General features: G+C 34.2%; 1 protein-coding gene across 1 annotated transcript; it reads left to right on the plus strand.

Annotated features, from left to right (window-relative positions):
- The first annotated feature begins 18,769 nt into the window (after positions 1 to 18,769).
- On the plus strand, positions 18,770 to 19,720 carry LOC132171430 (glutaredoxin-C9-like). The gene has a single exon (XM_059582739.1). The coding sequence runs from the start codon at positions 18,847 to 18,849 to the stop codon at positions 19,501 to 19,503; it is 657 nt and encodes a 218-aa protein (XP_059438722.1). The 5' UTR covers positions 18,770 to 18,846; the 3' UTR covers positions 19,504 to 19,720.
- Positions 19,721 to 22,030: the final 2,310 nt, after the last annotated feature.

Here is a 22,030-nt window from a genome sequence, read left to right on the forward strand (position 1 = left end):
AGACACGAGATGAGGTGATGGAGGCAAAAGTTTGGCATATGGCTAATAAACCTTTGATCTTGCGTAAATGGATTCCTGGTATGCAACTTCTCAAGATTTCTTTATCTTCTGTTCTTGTTTGAATTAAATTACATAATTTGCCTATTGAGTTTTGGAATGCTACATCTTTGAGTTATGTGGCTAGTGGTATTGGTAAACCTATTTGTGCTGATTCTGTCACTGAGGAGCAGTTGAGGCTTGGTTTTGCTAGGGTTTTGGTTGAAGTGGATATGGATTTTGGTTTTCCAAAGGAGATTGAAATTGTTGGTGTTGATGGGGAAAGGGTTGTAGTTGGCATTGAATATCCTTGGCTTCCTGTCAAATGCAAGAGGTGTAAGTCATTTGGTCATCTTTCTCATACTTGTTCTAAGGTTAAGAAACAGGTGTGGCTTCCAAAAAAAGCTGAGCCTATTCAGAATTTGCATGATGGTTCTGTGATGGAGAAGGTTGCTGAGGTGAAGAATGTTGTTCCTAAAGCAGTGGTTGAGCCTAAATGGAATGTGGTTAGAGCTAAAAGAACTCATGTTTCAAATGCTACTATAAAGGATAGCAATAGTCATTGGACTAATTCTTTCCATCTTTTGGCTAGAGCTGATGGTAATTTTAAATCAAGAGAGGTGAGGGGTGTAGATACTTTTTCTTCTCTTCAAAATGTTATTGAATCTGCTTTGGTGGAGGAGAGTGCAAAAGTTAAAGGGAAAGGTAAAATGGGTGAAGAGGAGGAGGTCTTGATGAGAGGTTTTTCTCCTACTCAATGAATTTTCTGATTTGGAATGTAAGGGGTTTGAATCACCCCTTTAAGCAGGAGGTTGTGAGTATAATTAGAAAATATAAGATTAGCCTTATTTGTTTGATTGAGACTAGAGTGAAGGAAAATAAGGCTGAAAAAGTTAGGGCTTGTATTGTGCCAGATTGGGACTAGGTTTTTAATTATGATAAACACTTTTTGGGAAGAATCTGGATTTGTTGGAAAAATTCTGATTATGAAGTGTTTGTTTTGGATAAAAGTGAGCAAAGTATTAATTGTTCTATTAAGTCCCTTACTAGTAATTTTTGTTGGTTTCATTATTTTGTCTATGGGGCTAACCAAGGGGGTGGATAGAAAGCATCTTTCACTAATTTGTGTTCTATGAAGGCAAAAGTAGGTACTAATCCTTGGATGATTTGTGGGGATTTTAATGTGGTTCTTTCCTTGGCTAAAAAATGGGGATTTGATAATCTATCTTCTTATAAAATTGAATTTGGTCAGTGTTTGAATGATCTTGAAGTTTTGGATCTTAATTTTAGTGGGTGTTTTTACAATTGGACTAATAAAAGTGAGGAGCCTCGGTTTGTAGCAAGAAAACTGGATAGAGTTTGAGCTAATGTAAACTGGATGAGTCTTTTTGGGAATACTGTTGTGGAACTCCTTTCAGGGGCATCCTACTATTATTTCAGTAGGTACTTTAAAAAGTTTTGGCCCTAAACATTTTAAGTTCTATAACTATTTGTTAGAGCATAAAGGGTTCTTGGATTGGGTTAAGGAGGGTTGGAGCATTCAGGTTGAGGGATTCCCAATGTTTCAATTGTATGTTAAGCTTAGGTCTGTGAAAGCTGTATTAAAAGAGAAAACTCTGGTTTGTTTTGGGAATTTGAAGCAAAAAGTTATTTAGGCTCAAGAGAATCTGAGCTTAGCTCAAAATGATGTTTTTGCTTCTTTTGGTAGTGTTGATAGTCTTCTTAAGGAGAGGGAATGTCTTCATGCTTATGTTTCTATTTCTAGAGCTAAGGAATCTTTCTTGAAGTAGAAGGCAATGAATCAATGGTTGAATTTGGGAGATCAAAATAACAGGTTTTTCTATAGATCTTTTAAGGTTCAAAATGCCAAGAAAACTATTAACTATCTATGGGATGAGCATGGCACTAAAGTGGATGATGTTGATCATATTAAGAGGGTGGCTGAGGACTTTTATAAGAATCTGTTAGGTACAGATCACCTACAATTCACTGATGCAAAAGCAGCTAGAGTTAGGCAGCTTATCCCTGTTGCTATCTCCTCTGAACATGTAGCTACTTTGGAGAAGGAGGTTTATGAAGATGAAATCAGAGACACTTTGTTTCATATGAAAGCCAATAAGGCCCCTGGTCCTAATGGGTTTTCTGCATATTTTTTTTAAGTCTACTTGGTCTATTGTGGGTAAGGAGGTAATGGCTGCTATTAAAGGTTTCTTTACATCTGGTTTATTGCTTAAGGAAGTGAATGCTACTATTCTTTCTTTGGTTCCTAAAAAGGTTAATCCTTCTACCATGGGTGATTTTAGACCTATTGTGTGTTGAAATGTTATATATAAATGCACTACAAAAATTCTGTCTAACAGGATGTTGCCTATTTTGGGTGATTTGGTGAGCATGAACCAATTTGCTCTCGTTCCTTCTAGGAATATATCTGAAAATGTTCTATTGGCTCAAGAACTTGTGAGGGGTTATCATAAGGAAAAAGGGAAACCTAGGTGTACTTTGAAAATAGACCTTATGAAAGCCTGTGATTTTGTGAATTGGGAATTTATGCTTCCTTGTCTTCACTGTTTTGGTTTCCCTAATAGATTTTTGAGCTAGATCAGGGTGTGTATTATATCTCCTAAATTTTATGTTTGTATTAATGGTACTTTGGTTGGCTATTTTGAAGGTAAAAAGGGGCTGAGGTAGGGTGACCCTATTTCTCCTTACTTGTTTGTTGTTGCTATGGAGGTTTTCTCTCGGATTATGGCTGCACATACTGGTGGTAATGCTAGTTTTAAATTCCATCCTAAATGTGAGAGAATGAAGCTTACACATTTGTGTTTTGCAGATGATCTTTTGATTTTTTTCAGAAGCTAGTTTGAGTTCTATAAAAGTTATCAAGGCTGCTCTTATTGAGTTTGAGAATCTGTTTAGGTTGAAAGCTAATCCTTCAAAGAGTTCTCTCTATTGTTCTGGAATTTCAGACAGAATGAGGCATATTCTGTTGGATGATTTGATGATGAAGGAAGGTCATCTCCCTGTGAGGTACCTTGGGGTTCCTCTTATTTCTTCTAGACTTTCTGCAGCTGACTGTGGAGATTTGCTTAGCAGAATTTCTGGCCGTATAGATTCTTGGCTTTCTAAGAATCTTTCCTATACAGGTAGGCTCCAGTTGTTATCTTCTGTTCTTTACAGTTTACAAGTGTATTGGATGAGCATTTTCATTCTTCCTAAAAAGATCATTAGAGCTATTGAACAAAAGTTCAATAGGTTTTTATGGCATGGGAAGGAAGAAGGTGTAGCTAAAGCAAAGGTTTCCTAGTCTGATCTTTGTTTTTCTAAGAATGAGGGAGGTTTGGGATTAAAGAGGCTAGAAATTTGGAATCAAACTTTTATGCTTAGGCATATCTAGAGTATTTTTGCTAGGTCTGGTTCTATTTGGGTTGCCTGGGTTAGAGAAAATCTATTAAAAGGGAGTTTTTGGAGTGTAGGTATTCCTCAAAATTGTTCTTGGAGTTGGAGGAAAATTTCGAAGCTGAGACCTATTGCCAAAAGGTTCTTGAAGTTTAAAGTTGGGAATGGGGATAGCATTCATATGTGGCTGGATTTGTGGCATCCTGCAGGAGTTTTGCTTGAGCAATATGGATTTAGGGTTGTTTATGATGCTCAAATTAATATTGAAGCTAAGTTGTCTTCTGTCATTTGCAATGGAGATTGGTTTTGGAGACTAGCAAGATCAGAAGCTCTAGTTGATATTCAAGCTAGGCTTCCTGAAGGTTGTTTAGGCCAATGTGATAAGCCAGTTTGGACTGTTTCTAAAAGGGTGTCTATGTTAGTGCAGAGACTTGGGAAGCCCTTAGAAAGAAGAATGCAGAGGTTATTTGATGGAAGATAGTTTGGTTTCCTCTTGCTATTCCTATGCAGGCTTTTATTTTGTGGCTTGCTATGAAGGATAGGTTACTTACAGGTGAGAGGCTACTTAAATGGGGTTATAAGGGTGAGGTTCAGTATTGCTTCTGCCATTCTAAACTGGAAACTCGTGATCATATTTTCTTTGAATGCAACTTTAGTTCGAGAATTTGGAAATATTGCATGATTCATTGCAGAATTGATATGCCTCCTATGATTTGGGATGAACTTGTTCAGCTTGGCTATAATAGGTAGGGAAAGAACTCTCTTAAGTGCTTGATATGTCAGTTGGATCTTGGTTCTGTAGTTTATAACCTCTGGTGTACTAGAAATGAACTTAGACATGTTGGTGTTCCAAAAACTGAAGAGTAGCTACTGAAACAGATTTTCTGGAAATCAGGGCTAGAATTGCTGTAAAAAGAGGGTTTCTTAGAACTAGGGAGAACCTTTTGTTGTGTTCTTTGTGGAACTTGCATTCTGTAATGTTGGCTTGTAATTTTTGCTTTTCTTTGTTTTAATCTGTAAGGGTTGTTTTGGTGTTGAGTTGTTGTTGGTTTGTAGGTTTTGTTTTCCCCTATTTTGCTTGGTAAGAGGTTGTATTTGTGTTTTTGTGTTGCTCTGTTTTGAGCTTTGGTTTTAATGAAATGCTTATTCATAAAAAATAAAATAAAAAATAAAAAAGTTCTTATTTTGTTAACAGGAAAGAACTTGATTACTTAAGCAAATTAATCAACAATTTTTCCTGCACTCTCTATTTTTTTTCCGGAAATATTGAACGCTAAGTGGGTCATGGGCTCACTAGAGAGTGAACTACTAGCAAATAACTTGGACTCACCCATGGATGAAAATAGTTAAGGTTATGGCTTTTAATTAATTAGGAGCCAATCCAAAGATATATAAATAGCAGTGGTTGCAAGGAACCTGTGGTTTAGAAGAAATTCTTTGGTTTACAGGGGATTTTGGTCATCCAAATCTAATTGTACGTGAGGTTGTTAGAATTTCATTAAATAAATCTGTCTTACTCCATAGCATGTGAATAATAATGAAAAGAATGTAAAAACATATCTTCTTTGCTAGAAGATGAGTCTGCCATCTTCCTCCATTTGTCCTGTTGTGTTGTGTGTGTAAAGGGCACTAGTCTCTTAACCCTAATTGCTTTAATGACCTAATGAAGTTTAATGGGCTAACTTCATTTATATATGTAGGGTGAGAGTACATGGCTTCCTCAAGTGCTTATAGAATTGGTTCAGCCCATTATGGACCCAAATATTAAAATGACTATGTCAGTCCACCCAAAAGTGAAATAAAATACAACAATCTCTCACTTGGACTACATAAGTCATTTAATTACCAAGTAAACCAAAATAAGCATCCCAAAACACAATATGATCTAAATGTGTTTGCAACTACAAGTTAAGAACACATCGATAGGATGTATAACATATAACAAGTATTTACAATCACGTGATCTAGAAAATGGAATGCAAGTATAGCATACAAATAGCACAAATAGTGATCATTATATTTTCAAATGAAGCCCACTGAGACTAATACACAATGTCTCACCGAGACTCACACACAATATCTCATATCATAACATCAATACCATAGTTAACACAAAAGCACACAAAACAATATATGGCAACACAAAAGATACTCACTATTTACACAAGGCACATAACTCCCACTAACTTAATAGAACAAAAGACTTTAACAACCCCATATGAGTCGCATGTTCCTGAAACACTATAGGAGCCAAAACCCTTGGTCATTGGGTCCGCCAACATATGTTTTGTGGGAGTATGCATAACTCAAATGTGAGATTCACCTAACTTTCTCTCTATAAATAAATACTTTTATGTCAATATGCTTGTATCACAATGAACTCCTAGTATTCCGAGAGAAAGAAAATTGATGCAGACATAACTCAAAATATCTCTAATGGCATCTAGACTACCCAGCCCTGAGATAAAATTCTGCAATTATGTATCCTGACGTGTAGCCTCACAATAAGTTACACATTATGCCTACATAGTTGAGGAAGCTATAAGTGTTTATATGACACTATTTCCCAAAATAGCTCTTCTCACAATCACAAATACACTACCTAGACAACCAAAATAATCGACATCGCAATATCCAACTACATTAAGAATGTTGGATTAACAATACATTAACACAAAGTCCCTAACACCCCCATAAGTACCTTAGTACTTTCTTTGTAGCTTTCCAGTGACTCAAGTATTTTCCAAGTACACCAATAATATAATCATATAATGTTATATATGTACATGCTTAAGTTCACATCAAGCTACACACAATTGACTCAAATATGATTGCTTGGGGCAATTGATACTTAAAAGCTATCACATTTTCATAATATGTGTCTTTCCAAGAGAGATATATCAAGATCGTCAGGATTGAGAATGTCACAATAAATTTATGATGCATATAAAAAAAAAATGCATTTATAAATACTCATAAATACCCTCATTCACCAAATAGTAAGATTTTTATCTTACACACATGCTAAAGTTCAAAATACACATTGCACTCTTACACATTATTTTATCTCAAATTTATGCTAGAGTCTCTAACACATAATGAACTCTTACGCACTATTTTTTCAGGTCAAATTCATGATAAAGTCTGTAAAGAATGAACTCTTACGCATCCCACACTCATGCTAAAGTCTATAACACACAATTGACTCTTACGCATTATTTTTATCTCAACTCCATGCCAGAGTCCATAGTACACAATGGACTCTTACGTATTATTTTTGTCAAATTCTATGTTAGAGTCTATAATACAAAATGGACTCTCATGCATGATAAACAAAATAATTAAATACAAAGACTTAATTGGACTGCTATCGAGAGGATACGACTGGGCAACTAAGTGCAAAGTATCTAATAATTTTCTTCGTCGTCCCAAACATCCTATCATATAATAATTTATCGATAGGGCAAAGTTATTATACATATGGATCTTCGTATAATTGTTACAATTTACAGAATAATAACCTCAAATTTATTTATTTATTTAATTCGAATAATATCTGATAAAACCAAGTAATTTATCGTGATTAGTACATAACCACTCAAAATCATTCATTTTGATGGACAACAATATTATCCACAGTGAACCAGTAAATCCCAATAATTATCATGATTAGTCCTACGATAGGCGGGTACATAACCATTCAAAAATCATCGGTTTTGGTGTACAAAAAAAAATTATGCATATTTAACCAAAAGTTCATTTATCTCTAAGTGAATATCATTATACATGCAAGTAATTCAGATTCAATTAGAAGATAACAGAAAAACCTCCAATCACAATTAAAATAAATATTAGTCATAAATTGTATATTTCATTTAAAAAACTTTTATTAGTTAAAAATGGAAAAGAAATCCATTTATATGTCTCATTTAGTCCAAAAATATTTTCACATAACTCATTAAAATGATTACCAAGTACACCTTTACAATAATAAAGACACAACATATTAAAAATTACTTGATAATTATTATAAAATATTATGGACAAAAAATTAAATTTTGTTCCATTAAATAAGAATTTTATATGCACAAATAATCTCTAGATTTACCCCAAGATATCCTTCAAACAAACTAGAGATTTAACCAATAGACACTAAAATAGCATTCAATCAAAATAACACAAAATTGTGACAACCACCAAATTACACAACATGCACGGCATCACCGAATTACAATAAGGGCAATAATGTATTATGTATTAACATACCGCTGCTCTCAAGGTTCACAAAACCTTTTATTGAATTAACGATAAAATCTAACAATTTATCGCAGTTAGTCCCACGATAGGTGAGAGCATAACTGGTCAAAATCATCAATTTTATATGTAATACAATTATTCGATCACCAAAAAAAAAAAAAAACATTTATTGAATTTGCAATAAAATCCAACAATTTATCATAGTTTGTCCCACGATAGCTAGGAACATAACCGGTCAAAATCATCGATTTTATACACAACACAATTATTCATATTGCACAAAATTTCTTAATCTCAATAAGAATGTATATAAATTCACATACATATCTCAAAACGAATGCATATAATTTCACAAGCAAAAATAATATGCGCACCCTTTTATTATATATAGCACATACCTGAAAATTAGTATTTGTTCATAACCATATATTTCAGTATTACAAATATTATGAACAATGTATACCAAATAATGTGTATACAAAATACACATATATTAACATTTTTTTTTTAATATAATACTTACCCCTTTCTTTTCATTTCTGAATATGGGACATAACACTTACACGTGCATTTACAACAAATCTTCCACTCACATGTGAGTTTCTTTTACATTGACTCAGCTTTCTCTTATATGTAAGTCATTTACAAATCATAGAGTGTCACATATACAAGAGTTGCATCATTTTTATTTTATCAATTGATGGGAGCATGACCAAATTTTATGATAATATATATAATTTACTACTCTCATAATGATACATCTCTAAGAGATAATACTTAAAAAATCTTGACTCAAAAAACGCTTGTTGTCCATGACAAAGGAAATAAAAAAATGTTGGATTCTATGTTCCACATTTAACATGCATGCAAGAAATTGTCAATCTGTGCACTATAAAGCTTGAATCTTTATGTTGAACATAAATATACTATATAACACATTAACAATTTATGCTCGACAAAAAATATTTCAATCAAAATAAACATCACTTATGATTGAAATAAATATCATGGAGTTGCCAAAACCCTCATTTGTTAGGGATAAAAAAAAAATATGAATACTCAAAACCATATGTATACATAAAAAAATAAAAATAAAAAAATAAAAACACACACACACAAAAACAAAACAATGTGTATATTCACAAAAATAAAACACATTGTTGAAACAAATACTGCACAAAAACTTAACAAGCTCAAAACAAATACCGCAATTGAACCCAATCTCCTTTCCGCCAAATCCTCATATCCAATAAATCCAAGTTTATTAAAAATATAAAGAACTCATAATTGGACATAAAATGACATGAATCTATGATAAGTTCACACAGATTTAAAAATTATAAAGTGCCACAAGTGTCAAAAGAAATTCAAGAAGTCACAACACATGCTTCAATCTTTAACTTGCTTTGTTTGGTAAATAAGTAAATCAATGTCAATGCAAAAGCCTCATCGCTCCATCTATGGCATGTCCATCTTAACCTTTATATATATATATATAAACGGTTAAGACCTACTTCAAAATACAAAGCAAACCCAAAATCAGAGAAAAACACACACAGGCCACACTCCAGATTAAGCTGAAACCTCTTTTACACATATGTGATCAAGCTTTGTTAAAAAAAAAAATTGTGTTTATGCTTCAGTTTAATTGCGGTCAGAGATGGGCGTTAAGCCTGAGCATCCAGTAATTTTCACGCATAAACAATGAAATTTTGTCTTTTTTTAGACCCTTTTTTTTTTTTTTTTTTTTTTGACTTTTACATGGCTTTTTTCTGTCCTTTGGATTCCATTACGAATGAAACATGAGAACCCACTCGTACCAGGTGCAGACAGGATCTAAAATAGATATAGATATGTTTGTAAACAGTGCAAATACCAACGCCGCCATGGAAATTGTGAGGTCTTCGGCCAAGGCATCCAGAAAATAAAATAAAAAACGCTAATTTTTTTTTTTTTGTGCAGTGGCCGGCTGGATTCAATATCTCATTCCATTCATTCAAAGAAAATAAACCCCAAAAAAAAAAAAAAAAAATTGCAGTGATAGCGCATACGATTTTACGAATAACCTCAAAAAGAAAAACAGCTCAAATGCAAGTTTAACACAAATCTCATTGTTCACAAAAATAATAATAACAATAATATTATTTAAAATAACAAGATTTATCACAGCCATGGAGAAAAGAGACAGAAGGCTCTGATACCAATTGTTAGAATTTCATTAAATAAATCTGTCTTACTCCATAGCATGTGAACAATAATGAAAAGAATGTAAAAACATACTTTCTTTGTTAGAAGATGAGTCTGTCATCTTCTTCCCTTTGTCCTGTTGTGTTGTGTGTGTAGAGGGCACTAATCTCTCAACCCTAATTGCTCCAATGACCTAATGAAGTCTAATGGGCTAACTTCATTTATATATGTAGGGTGAGAGTACATGGCTTCCTCAAGTGTTTATAGAATTGGTCCAACTCATTATGGACCCAAATATTAAAATGACTATGTTAATCCACCCAAAAGTGAAATAAAATACAATAGAGGTACGTTATAGAATCACTTCAAGAATATGAAGATGTGCAGGTCGAACCGCATGAGAATGAAGGTTAATATATAATGGTGTGCCATAGCTGGAAGGCTCGGGGGACTAGTGAAGGTGGATTGGGATGCTCCGGTAGATAATGACGGAACTAGGGGGGACTAGCATAGGCCAGCCCCCTCGGGCCCCTCCCCCAAAATAAGGAAAAAAAAAAAAAAAATCTAACTAAAAAAAAAATAAGAAATAGTAAAATAGGGCCAAAGATGGCCAAAATTTGGCCCAATTTTTTAATTTTTTAGCCCAATCTAATAAAAAATTTTGGCCCTATTCTTAATTTTTTTTGGTCATACTTATTAAGTTTTTTTTATTTTTGGCCCTTCCTTTCAAATGCCCACTTTTTTGGCCTTTATGGTAGTCTTTAGTTCATAAAAAAAACAACATATTTCTTTTTAATAAAGAAATTATAAAGAACCAAAAATAAATAAATAAATTGGCTGGCCCCCTCCCATAAATTGTTTTGGTTCCGTCCCTTTCGGTAGATACCCGAAATAGGAAGATGGGCATAAGAGTAATTATACGATTGTATGGAGAGGTGTTTGCCACTTTGCATTCTCCAAAATGTAATATTATTGAGCCGGTTGTTGCAGAATATGTTGTTGCTTTAAGGGCATTAATTTTGCTAATTAAAGAGATGGGGTGGCATAAGTTGGAGTTGGAAGGAGATGTGTTACAGAAGGTGTAGGCATTAAGAAATTATGACAAAAATTAGTATTGTTATAGCCAATTAATCGACAATACCCATATTGTGCTGAATTCTTTTCAATAGTATTAGAGGGTGTATAGTGTGAGAATGGAGGTGAACGAAATAACTCATAAGCTAGCAAAGAATGCAATCTTATTTATGAATAAAGTAGTCCACATTGAGGAAATCCTTTAGTGTGTTAACGATATTGTTTCAGCTGAACACGTTGTTCTAAGAATTTTTTTTCGTCAATAACATGAATGAATGAATAGTGTAAATAAATAAATAAGTCTCATGTGCCTCCCTATCCCCACATGGATCTCACGTGCCATTTTAATGCCAGTTGTGTTTTCTTAAACATTAGAAGGCAAGCACCAACATACTATAAAGAAAGATGTCGCTTATAAAAAAAATTGTCACACATTGAATGAATTATAGATACCAACAAACGTCAGTGATTTCAATTTTTCTGTTTTAGTTACGTTTTATGCATCTCCTTTTGTTTTGTTTAATTATTCTTTCAAAAATATTTTCCATAAGCTTAAATTTTTATTTATTTTTTTGATATTTTATCCTTATAGAACTAGGAATACATTGTTAAAGTATTAATCAAATAATTAAATTTACATTTTCATATCAAAGCAAATGTGATTTAATAAGATATATTAAAACAGATGTCTTGAGTTTGAACACTGCTTTAGTTAATTCACTCTATTTAAATTAAATATTTCACATGTTAGACATCACCTATAAAAAAGAAGTTTGAGCCCACACGTAAGTGATATAACATGACATTGCCATTAATATTTATTATCACCATGAAAAAAAAAATCGACTTCTTTGGTATGTAATCCTAATTGAAGGGATGGAGGATTTGGATTTTTTTTTTGGGGGGGGGGGATATAGAAATATCTAGATGATGTGAATCAGCTAGTGTGGTGGGAAAAAACGACATGTCAAATCATGTGTGTGTGGAATTTTGCCATTGACTCGTCAAACAAAATATGTGTCTACTTTTTTTATTGGTGCTGATGTGACACATTAACGGTTTTCATTAAAATTGCAAACCGAAGTTAAGTGTAATGGGTTATTAATTTGTAGCATAGGATTACCATAGAGAGTGCTATTTGTCAAAGGGGTATAACTATGGACTGATTTTGCATTTTTTGATATATTGCAATACAATGTTACAAAAATGTACAGTACAGACATGGTAGGTATGGCAAGTAAAGGGCAATAGTACAAGTATAATGGTTGGGCAAAATACAATTAACGTTTACTACCTAATTGCAGAAATGACAAACTTTAGCCAAACAAGAGATAAGAACCAAATTAAAAAAGAAAGAAAGAAACGAAACAAATTGAAGAATATAATTATGGATCGATGCATTTAAAATTATTAAGCCAATTTGAAATTAGGTCTTTCCTTTTTTCTTTTTCTTTTTTGTTGTATTATGGCAAGAATTTTAGTTTGATTCTCCAATCAATTAAGAATTTTTAAGGTTGCGTGCATGGAAGAAAATTTGACCCTCTTATATGTAAGTGTCACTCTCTGAGAAATTAACCTCATTGATATTTGGGGAAAATGATTGCAATTATAATTTATAATAGCAGTTATTTATTATTGTCACGAAACCACAAAATATTAGTTACATTTGCATTATATCCTAAAAAACATTAGTTGGCTAAACATTTGTTTCGAGATAATATTAAATGTGGAAGGTTGGGTATGGGAGTGGTAGTTTGGGATAATGAGGAACGTGTGAAGGCAGCTAAATGCAGCATTAGTCACGGAGGAGCTGACTCTACAACTGCGGAGGCATTGGCAGCAATTCATGCCTTGAGATTTTGCATGAAAATTGGAGTGCAAAATATCAGCATGGAAGGAGATGCTAAGAGTGTGGTCGATGGGCTGAATTCAAGGGAGGACAACTGGAGCAGGTTCGGACGTACATCTTATAGCAGACATAAAACTTTGCTCAACAATTTTGCTTCTTGGGATATAAATTTTGTAGGAAGAAATGCCAATTTTGCAGCCCATAACATGGCTAAATTGGCGGCGCAAATGGGAATAGAAAGAGAGTGGTTGGGAGAAATCCTTGATTGTATTTAGTTCGGGGATTATCCGAAGAGAACAATCTGTAACTTCTGATTGATTGATTAATAAAAAATTATCTGATTTACTAAAAAAAAAAAAAAAAAATTTAGTTGTAATTATAACTCGAGCTTCACAAAATGGTTTATATAACTCAGGCTCATCAAATATATAATCAATATATATATATATATAGGACTTGGTATATATACACCTTCGTTACCTAACGTAACACTTTATAACTTTTACAATTTCTCTCACTCAAATTCTTGATGTTTATGTCAAAGTCGTCTTGCTTGCCCCAATGTCCGTGACTCACGTGATGTTACTAAATTACTTTTTATTTTTTATTTTTTTATTTTTTTTATAGCATTTGTAATAATTTAGAGAAGCCCCATATCTAGAAAAAAAAAAATAGTTAAAATTATAATTAAAACCCCTTAAAATCACTTATAAAGTTGATAACAAATCGATCATTAATGGAGTCTACACCAATTTTCTAAAGTAGGCCCACGATCCTCTCTTCAAATTTCCCTTTCAACTTTATTTCCCATCAAGATTAGTGAAATTTGTTAAATTGTGATGCTTGTCCTGGCTCTGAAGTAATCTAACATGTAGAGAAAGGTATCCTCGTTAAGTACGTCATTAAATTTGATTAAACCATGTTAATTCGAAACACACGTCAAGGAGATGTTGAAAACTTTGTCGGTATACACAAATTAGGGTCAAAATAGCATGGGGGTTACGTATTGAGGACAGCTATGTATATAGTGATTCTAATTAATTAGTCATCTGATCTTCACATTAAGCAAAAAAGTTAAGAGGCAAAGAAGAAGAGGGCTGCTAAGTGTTCCAAAATCCTTCCCAAATGATGTGGAAAGCACTATGTTAAGAAAGAGTGGAAGACAAAGGAGAGAAAATGAGAATTTTTTTAAGGAAAAAAATGCTTGCCACATCATTTGAGAAGTATTTTGAGAAGAATCCCTTGGAATGTCTAGTATAATCTAAAGAATTTGTCTTTTTTTTCCAGCTTGGAAAGCAATTGGGGGGTGGGGGAATAATTGATGGTTAATAGAAATTATTGTCATATTCGTGGGTGTTTTAGCAAATTTGTGTTCTTCTTTTTATAGAAATGCAGGGTGGAAAAAGGAAAACAGTGGCCATTTTAAGATATAAAGACAATTAGACAAAGTTACATCAGGCTGGCCAAAGTTTGTATGGATTCCATGGGTGAAAATGATTGTAGAAACATGAAGGAATGTGGCAAGAAAACGTAGACGTTTAATTTATTGCTTTGCTGGGTACAGTCTGAAGACAATAAATTAATTAGGTCTATTTTCTGAAAAATGTTCTCTCTATTTTTGAGCGTTTGCCGTGGAGTAAATTATGGGCCAATCTTAAACCATCTTCAATTAATAAGGCATAAAATATCTCAATCTTACCTCAAAAACCCTTCTATTCTAGCACACTCTTCCTTTGCAACTCCTTTGGGTTTCCCTCGCCCTCATAGCTCTTTAAATTATATGAAAATATAAAAAATAATTGGCGATTTTCTTATGATAAACATTTTTGGAACAAACTAATTAACAACAACAAAAATAGCAACTTTTTCCGCATAATGTTTTCAATTAAAAATAATTTCCGACCAAAAATATTTTAATCACGGGCCCAAGCAAAAAAATCCAAAGCATAAGTTGAGGAATCAATTGAATATGGAGATATTGTTGATTCTTTATTAAAAATATAAATTAATTAGTTGGAAACAAATTATTGTATGTGACTCTAAGCAGACCACGATCTCTCTTTCTCTCTCTGCATTAGGCGCATGGGGTCCAATACTCACAAGTCGTGTAACATGACATGAAAATAACGGCTACTTTAGACCAGTCTTCAACCTTTTATTTTATTTTATTTTATTTTTTTAGTCTTCAACCTTTTATTATCTGGGTTTGTTCCTCTCCATTACTCATCACTTTCCTCCTCAAAATACGTGCCATAATGGCATGTCCGCATGTGATTTGTGAACCTTCTCTTTGAGTGCGCTTTCGATAGCAGATGATGACCATTTAATTTCCTCGATCGTTCCACGTACAGTGGACCGACCGACCGACCAGCCATTTTTTTCAAAGTAAACCCTAGCTGTAATTGCTGTCTTCTCCTCCTCCTCTTATTGTTCCAAATTCAAAGTAAACTCACGGAATTTCAAACTCGATTTGTCTTTCTTTCAACTAGAAAACAAAAACCCAATTCTTCTCGCATCAATTAATCCTATAAAAAAATTAAAAGAAAAAGAAAAAGAAAAAAAGGGAAGAGCAGAAAGAAAATCAAAACATCAAAAGGATCACGGATGACGTTTTTTCCTAACTTGTAGCATTATATATATATATATATATATATATGCTACTCTTCCATGGCATAAAAATACAAGTTTTCCTTTTTAGAGATTTGTCATTGCTCAAAGTTAAAGATTTGTTTTCTTTATTTTTCTAAAATCACCTTTGTTTTGCATGAATTACAAGTAATGCAACATAAAGTAAGTTTTCAGTTTCAAATAAAATTAGAAAACTAATGTAAAACAAAGGGAAAAATTATATTTAATCTTTAGGTTTTCATTACATTTGGATTCAATACTTGGGTTTTCAATTTCAGGAATAAGATTTGAAAGTTTTACCCGGGTTTACAATAAGTTTCTCTATCACTTTAATTACCATCAAAATAAATAGTTTTTCACTGTCACTTAGGTTTCATTTAATACGTCAATGTCCATCGCATCCCAATGCAATGCAATTTCAACACAACCGAAGTCTTTTGTTACTATGGGTTTGCTCTTTAGATTAATCTTAGGTTTGTGGTTATCTAAGTTTTATGTGTCAATTCAATTATTTTTTATGAGTCTTTTGTTTTTGTTTTTGTTTTTGCTTTTTTTTTTTTGTGAACTTAGCACTGCATTTGGGTATTATAACGTGTTAAATAAGACATATGACATATGACAAACCGTTAATTTTGACGATAAAATGACAAAATAACTTATTTTAACCTTAAGCAAAACCTAATGATTGTTTTCTTGAAATTGTAAACTCTAAGTACTAAATTTAATTAAGGGTTAAATACTAAATACCTTCCTGGGGGTTTGTTTTTTTATTTTTTTTCTCCCTTAGGGTTTGATTTTTATCACATGAGATCCCTGTGGTTTTGATAATAAACTAAATTAGTCATTCCGTCAGTTACACGTTAGTTGACTAAACGGAAGTCCATGGGGACCAATCAAATGTTGATATGTGGCACCTAATTAATTTTTTTTTTTTTTAAAGGAAAAAAAATTTTGGCCACCCCCATCCGGCCGGATGGGGGTAGCCGAAACCGCCCCCATGGCCAAAGGGGGTGGCTCCCAAATGGCCAAGAGCCACCCGCAATTTTTTTTCCTTTTTTTTTAAATAATAATAATAATAATTATGTGCCACGTGTCAACATTTTATTGATCCACATGGACTTCCGTTAAGTCAACTAACGGTTAACTGACGGAATGACTAATTTGGTATATTATCAAAACCACAAAGACCTCCTATGATAAAAATCAAATCCTATGGGAAAAAAAAAATAAAGAAACAAAATCCTAAGGGGGTATTTTGTATTTAACCCTTTAATTAATTAAGGAAAATGTTAGGTGTTCTTCTAGTATTTTTCTGGTGTCCTCCCAACTGTGATGTAGTTGAATTTTAAAATCACCGTTAAATTTAAAATTATCATTATTGACTTTTAATGTATTGGTGATTTCAAAAGTCACATTATAATTAAAAAAATACAAAAAAATAAAAAAAAAAAAAAAAAAAAAACACTAAAAAAACATTTAACATTTCTCATTAATTAAAAAAACAAAATTTGGGGCGGCCTATTGCAAAAAGAGTAAAAAACTGCTATATAGTACATGAGAAGCGTACCTCACTTATTGCGTGTCCCTGTCCCACTTCCACACAATGCCAACGTGGAATGTCAGGAAAAAATGGCCTGACAGGATAAATGGCATGTGTAATCGCTGAATCATAAGATAGTAGTGCATTTTGTCCTTTAATTGCATCCATAGGCCGTGACGTTAGCACGTATAATACCATTTCTCCACCTTTGACCGCCCGTGGGGAATAGAATTTATTTAATAGAATGAATTAACAAACGACCACACACACTGTCCCTATACGTGTCATGCAATCGTCAGCAGAGGACAGTACCCAAACTTTTGCAATACGTGGCTGAAAACGACGGGTTCGATAGGATAACTATATATGGGAATGGAAGGAAGGTGTATTATTGTTGTTCCGATCTCCTCCACGTGGCGGCTGTAGTGGGGGATCAGGTATGGCGTCATAGGCTGGAGTTGTTGTCGTTTTGGCTACGTGTCCTTCTTTGAAATCTACTTTTTGGCTACCCTTCCATTTGAGCTTCGGTGTGGATGCATGAAGGAGATTATTTCCCTTTGGGTTTGTGTGCGGTAAATATGGAAATATTTGGTTGGTAGTCACCAGGATTTGAGAGTTGTGTACGCAAAATCAACTCCATTAAATTACCAAGAAGTGAAGAAGAAGATGAAATGTGTGCGCCATTGGAGCCATGCCTTTATTGTCTTTCCAATAAACTTTTGCATAACTTCCAAAAGTTATTGTGATCTATCATCCCTATAAGGTTTTACTTGTTTAGCAAGTTAATTATAAAGTTATTATTGCACACAACAAATAATTAGGGCCCTTATCAAATGGATACTCCAATTTGATTTGTCATTTTTAAGGGAGTTAATGTAGGATTAATATATAGTTTGTTGTTTATGTGACATACAATGATAATGTTGTTGTTCTCTACAATTTGGTCGTTGGAAATGTGTTTATTATGTGCTTACACATTGAAAATATAATTTTTTTAAGAAAAAAAAAAGTCAAATTAATCACTAAGTTTCATGCGATTTTAATTTGGTTATTAGATTTTTAATTTTGACAACTAAGTTTTTAAGTTTTCATATGGTTTGAAATAGGTCATTCCGTCAACTTACACTTATTTTACGAGTCGCGTGCCAATTGTACGAACACAAACAAAATTTTTTTAAAGAAAAAGAGGTTGTTGATCAACTATGCCACATGACACATACAACTGGCACATAACGTGTCATTAATTAAAATTGTTTTATTTATATATTGTTCTAGATTTTTTTTAATCACATTTTAAAATACCTTCAAAAAAATCAGTTTACATATATATATATTTTTTGACATGTCCGTATAAGAGAAGAAAGATGGATTCGAACTAGTGATATCCACTTCATTAAGCCTGGTCCTAACGGATTGAACTACCTCTTAGAGATAATTAGTTAACATATTGAATAATAAATGATAGTCAATTAACATAATCTTGGTATGCTTGATAAACGGAACTGAATGCATGCTCTTCATTTCCATTTCAAATAAAATGAAGAAAAATTATTTTATATTTTGTTGTAAAATTTTAAAACGGTATTAATGAAGTGAAGGTCACTAATTCGAATTCATTTCTCTCTTTCATGCGGACATATAAAATATATATATATATATAATGTGCTACTGGAGAGGATCTAATCCAAGATAAACATGCGAAAAACTATATTAAATTAATATAAATATAACCTCAGCCTTATCTGAAAGCTCCCCCCACAAAACCCCACCCTTTTAGAATTCCTCGTCCAATTGTCGGTGACCGAGTAAAAGCGCAATTGTGGAAGTCGTCACCGGTGGGACGTAGCTACATGGAATCTGTCGCCAAAGCGGTGACGTAATGCCATGTCACCACAGTGTAGGTGACGTACAAGTGTGCGTAACTGCCGTTGACGTTAGAGTACTCTCTCCTCCTTTATTTCCAGCCCTCACACTACAACCGCCCTACACACAAAAACATTATAAGTTTATAACCAATCCCCCTCTCCCTTCACCCTTTCTCAACGGAAACGCAGAAAAAACCTCTCTCTCTCTCTCTCTCAATCTCAATCTCTCTGTCAATCTTTGTACCATGTATCAAGCGATTCCTTACAGTTACAGAACATATCCTCCGAGTAGCACCGGGCTGTCGGCACGTGAGCCACGTGATAGGGAAGCCAGCGACGCAGCAAATGTAGGAAAAATGGTGTCCGAGAATGCGGTGATAGTGTTCGGGAGACGGGGGTGCTGCATGTGCCACGTGGTGCGCCGGTTGCTACAAGGCCTGGGGGTGAACCCCACCGTCGCCGAGGTCGATGAGAAGGACGAAGCTGCCGTGACAAAGGAGTTGTCGAGAATGGTTGGCGTCGAGGAAGGACATCTCGACGACGGTCGGTTACAGTTCCCTGCGGTTTTCGTCGGCGGAAAGTTGTTCGGCGGGTTGGAGAGAGTCATGGCCACCCATATTTCCGGCGAATTGGTCCCCATCTTGAAGGAGGCAGGGGCTTTGTGGCTTTGACCAAAATTGGGTTTGTTTTAATATTACTGTGTTTAATTTGTTGTGCTAGCTTATAATTCCATAATTATGCTGGGTTCCTTCATTCTCAAGAATTTATGGAGGGAGGAGTACTGCATGGAATTTTTCTTTTTTGTTTGTTGTTAATTAACTTGTCCCTTTGGAATTGGAAAAGAAAGATGTAGATTTTAATTTTAAAATTTGAATAACAATCTTTATCCATGGCATCATCGTTGGCATCGATCGTAAGTAATCAAATATGTTGTTGGGAAAAGAGAGAATTTTTCGTCAAACGGCCGCCCGCGATTAAGAAACTCAGAAACGCGCTGGACGCAGATCGACCTTCTTTGCACTCAACCAACTATTTTAGTCTTACAAAAAAAATATATTATTTTAGTCATATTGACCATGACGGCACCTTCGAATGGAAACATTAAACAAATACAAAATAAAGGATGAATTAATTGTCTCCTCTATTTTCACAAGAGAGCAAAACCAAATAATAATTTTAGAATATGGTGTTATCGTTAAGATGAAATATTTTTTAAAAAATAAATCATTTTTCTTTGAGTATTCGGTGTGACATGTGCGTGATCATGGCTTCCAGAAAGGTTAAAACAGTTATGGTTTTTTAATTTTTTTAATTTTTAATTTTTAATTTTTATTTATTTTTATTTATTTTTTTATATATAATCAAAATCAATGAGAACAACATGAGCTGCAGTGAATAAATTATAGGGTTAATAATTTTTTTGATAATTCAGTTTTAATGTTTTTATTTTTTTTTTCCTATGTCTTAAAATCAAGATAAATCTGGTACCTCACTTATAGGAAAAGACAAAATTAATACATCTGTTAGTTTTCGTCAGTCCCAATTTACGAAATTCCACTTGAGAAGGGAAAATTGTATGAGGTGGCCGGCCACCCCAATTTGGCGTGGCCGGTCTGGGGGTAGCCGAGAGGCCATGGGGGTGGCCCCATGCGGCCCCTCTGGGGGTGCCCGAACCACCCCCTTTGGCCTAAATGGGGTGGCCGGCCACCCCATAAATTTTTTTTTTTAATTATTTTTAATTTTGAGGACACATGTGATATTAATGGAGATGACGTGGAATTCCGTTAATTGGGATGATGGAAATTAACAGAGGTATTGATTTTGTTTTTTCATAGGTAAAGTACCAAATTTGTTTGATATTAAAACCTAGGGAGGACAAAATAAAAACGTTAAAATCGAGTTACCAAAAAATTTATTAACCCTAAATTATATAAAAATTATTTTGATTAATTATAGTTATCCCATTAATGCTCTTGAAAATGACAGCGGTTGACTAGAGTATATATCGGGGTGAGTCAATATTTGCATCCCACGCCGATTACTTTTGCTATATTCCTTACCGGCATTGCTTCTTGAATATATATATATAGCTTGAAAATGTCTTGTGCATGCTTTCTGCTAATATATATACTTTTGCTATCCAATCGGTGTGTACAAATCTGCCAAGAGATGCTAAGGTGAGTGCTTTGATTGACCCGACACTTTGTCATGGAACAATGAGCTCATCCGGAGATCTTTTTCTGAGGAAGATGAAATTATTTACAATTTACCAATAAGTAGATACCAGCATGCAACCGGATAAACTGATATGGTATCCTATCAATACTGGTGTTTTCTCGGTACGTAGTGCCTAGCACTTGGAGGTAGAGAGGTGTGGGAAATTGAGAGCACCTGTCGGTATAACAGGAAAATTTTTTGGGATAGTATCTGGAAATTGAGGATACCCAGTGCTGTTAAAATGTTTGTATGGAAGGCGTGTTGCAATATTCTTCCGACGAGAGATAATCTCAAGCGGCGAAATGTTGTTCAGGATGAGAGCTGCTTCATGTGCACAAGGAGTGTGGAGATAGCAAAACATGTATTGTGGGATTGCCCTTCTGCCTAAGATGTATAGGGTGGAAGCAAGCAGATTTTTCAAAAAAGTGTGCTGGGGAGAATTTATGGAAGTGATGGAATATTTAATGGGGAAATGCAAGCTAGAAGAACTTGAGTTGGCGGGGATTATTGCACATCAAATCTGGAAGTGCCGCAATAATGTTATGCATGGAGGAGAATTCTTACAACCGAAGAGGTTGGTTCAAAATGCGGAGGAATTGCAAAATCAATTTTCGAGGGCAAATCAAACCGACCCTGTCCAAGGGGAAGCACAAAGCTCGTCCATTCAGATACGTTGGTTAAATCCCCCCCTGACAGCTACAAAGCTAATTGGGACGCAGCCATAAACACTAAGGAGAAGATGATTGGAATTAGGGTGAATCTGGGTGATCATCAGGGATGATCAGGAACTGGTTTTTGCGGCTCTAAGCAAGACTCTGCAGGTAGTTTTCGACCCATCTACAGCTGAGGCAGTAGCGGCTCTCCATGCGGTGGAATTCAGTCATGACATGGGCTTGAGGCAAGTGATTTTTGAAGGGACTCGAAACATGTAGTTCTGGCCCTTTCAAAGACGGAGCAAAGCATTTGTAGTTATGGACAGGT

Source organism: Corylus avellana, chromosome ca2 (genome assembly GCF_901000735.1).
Source record: "Corylus avellana chromosome ca2, CavTom2PMs-1.0".
Classification (NCBI taxonomy): Eukaryota; Viridiplantae; Streptophyta; class Magnoliopsida; order Fagales; family Betulaceae; genus Corylus; species Corylus avellana.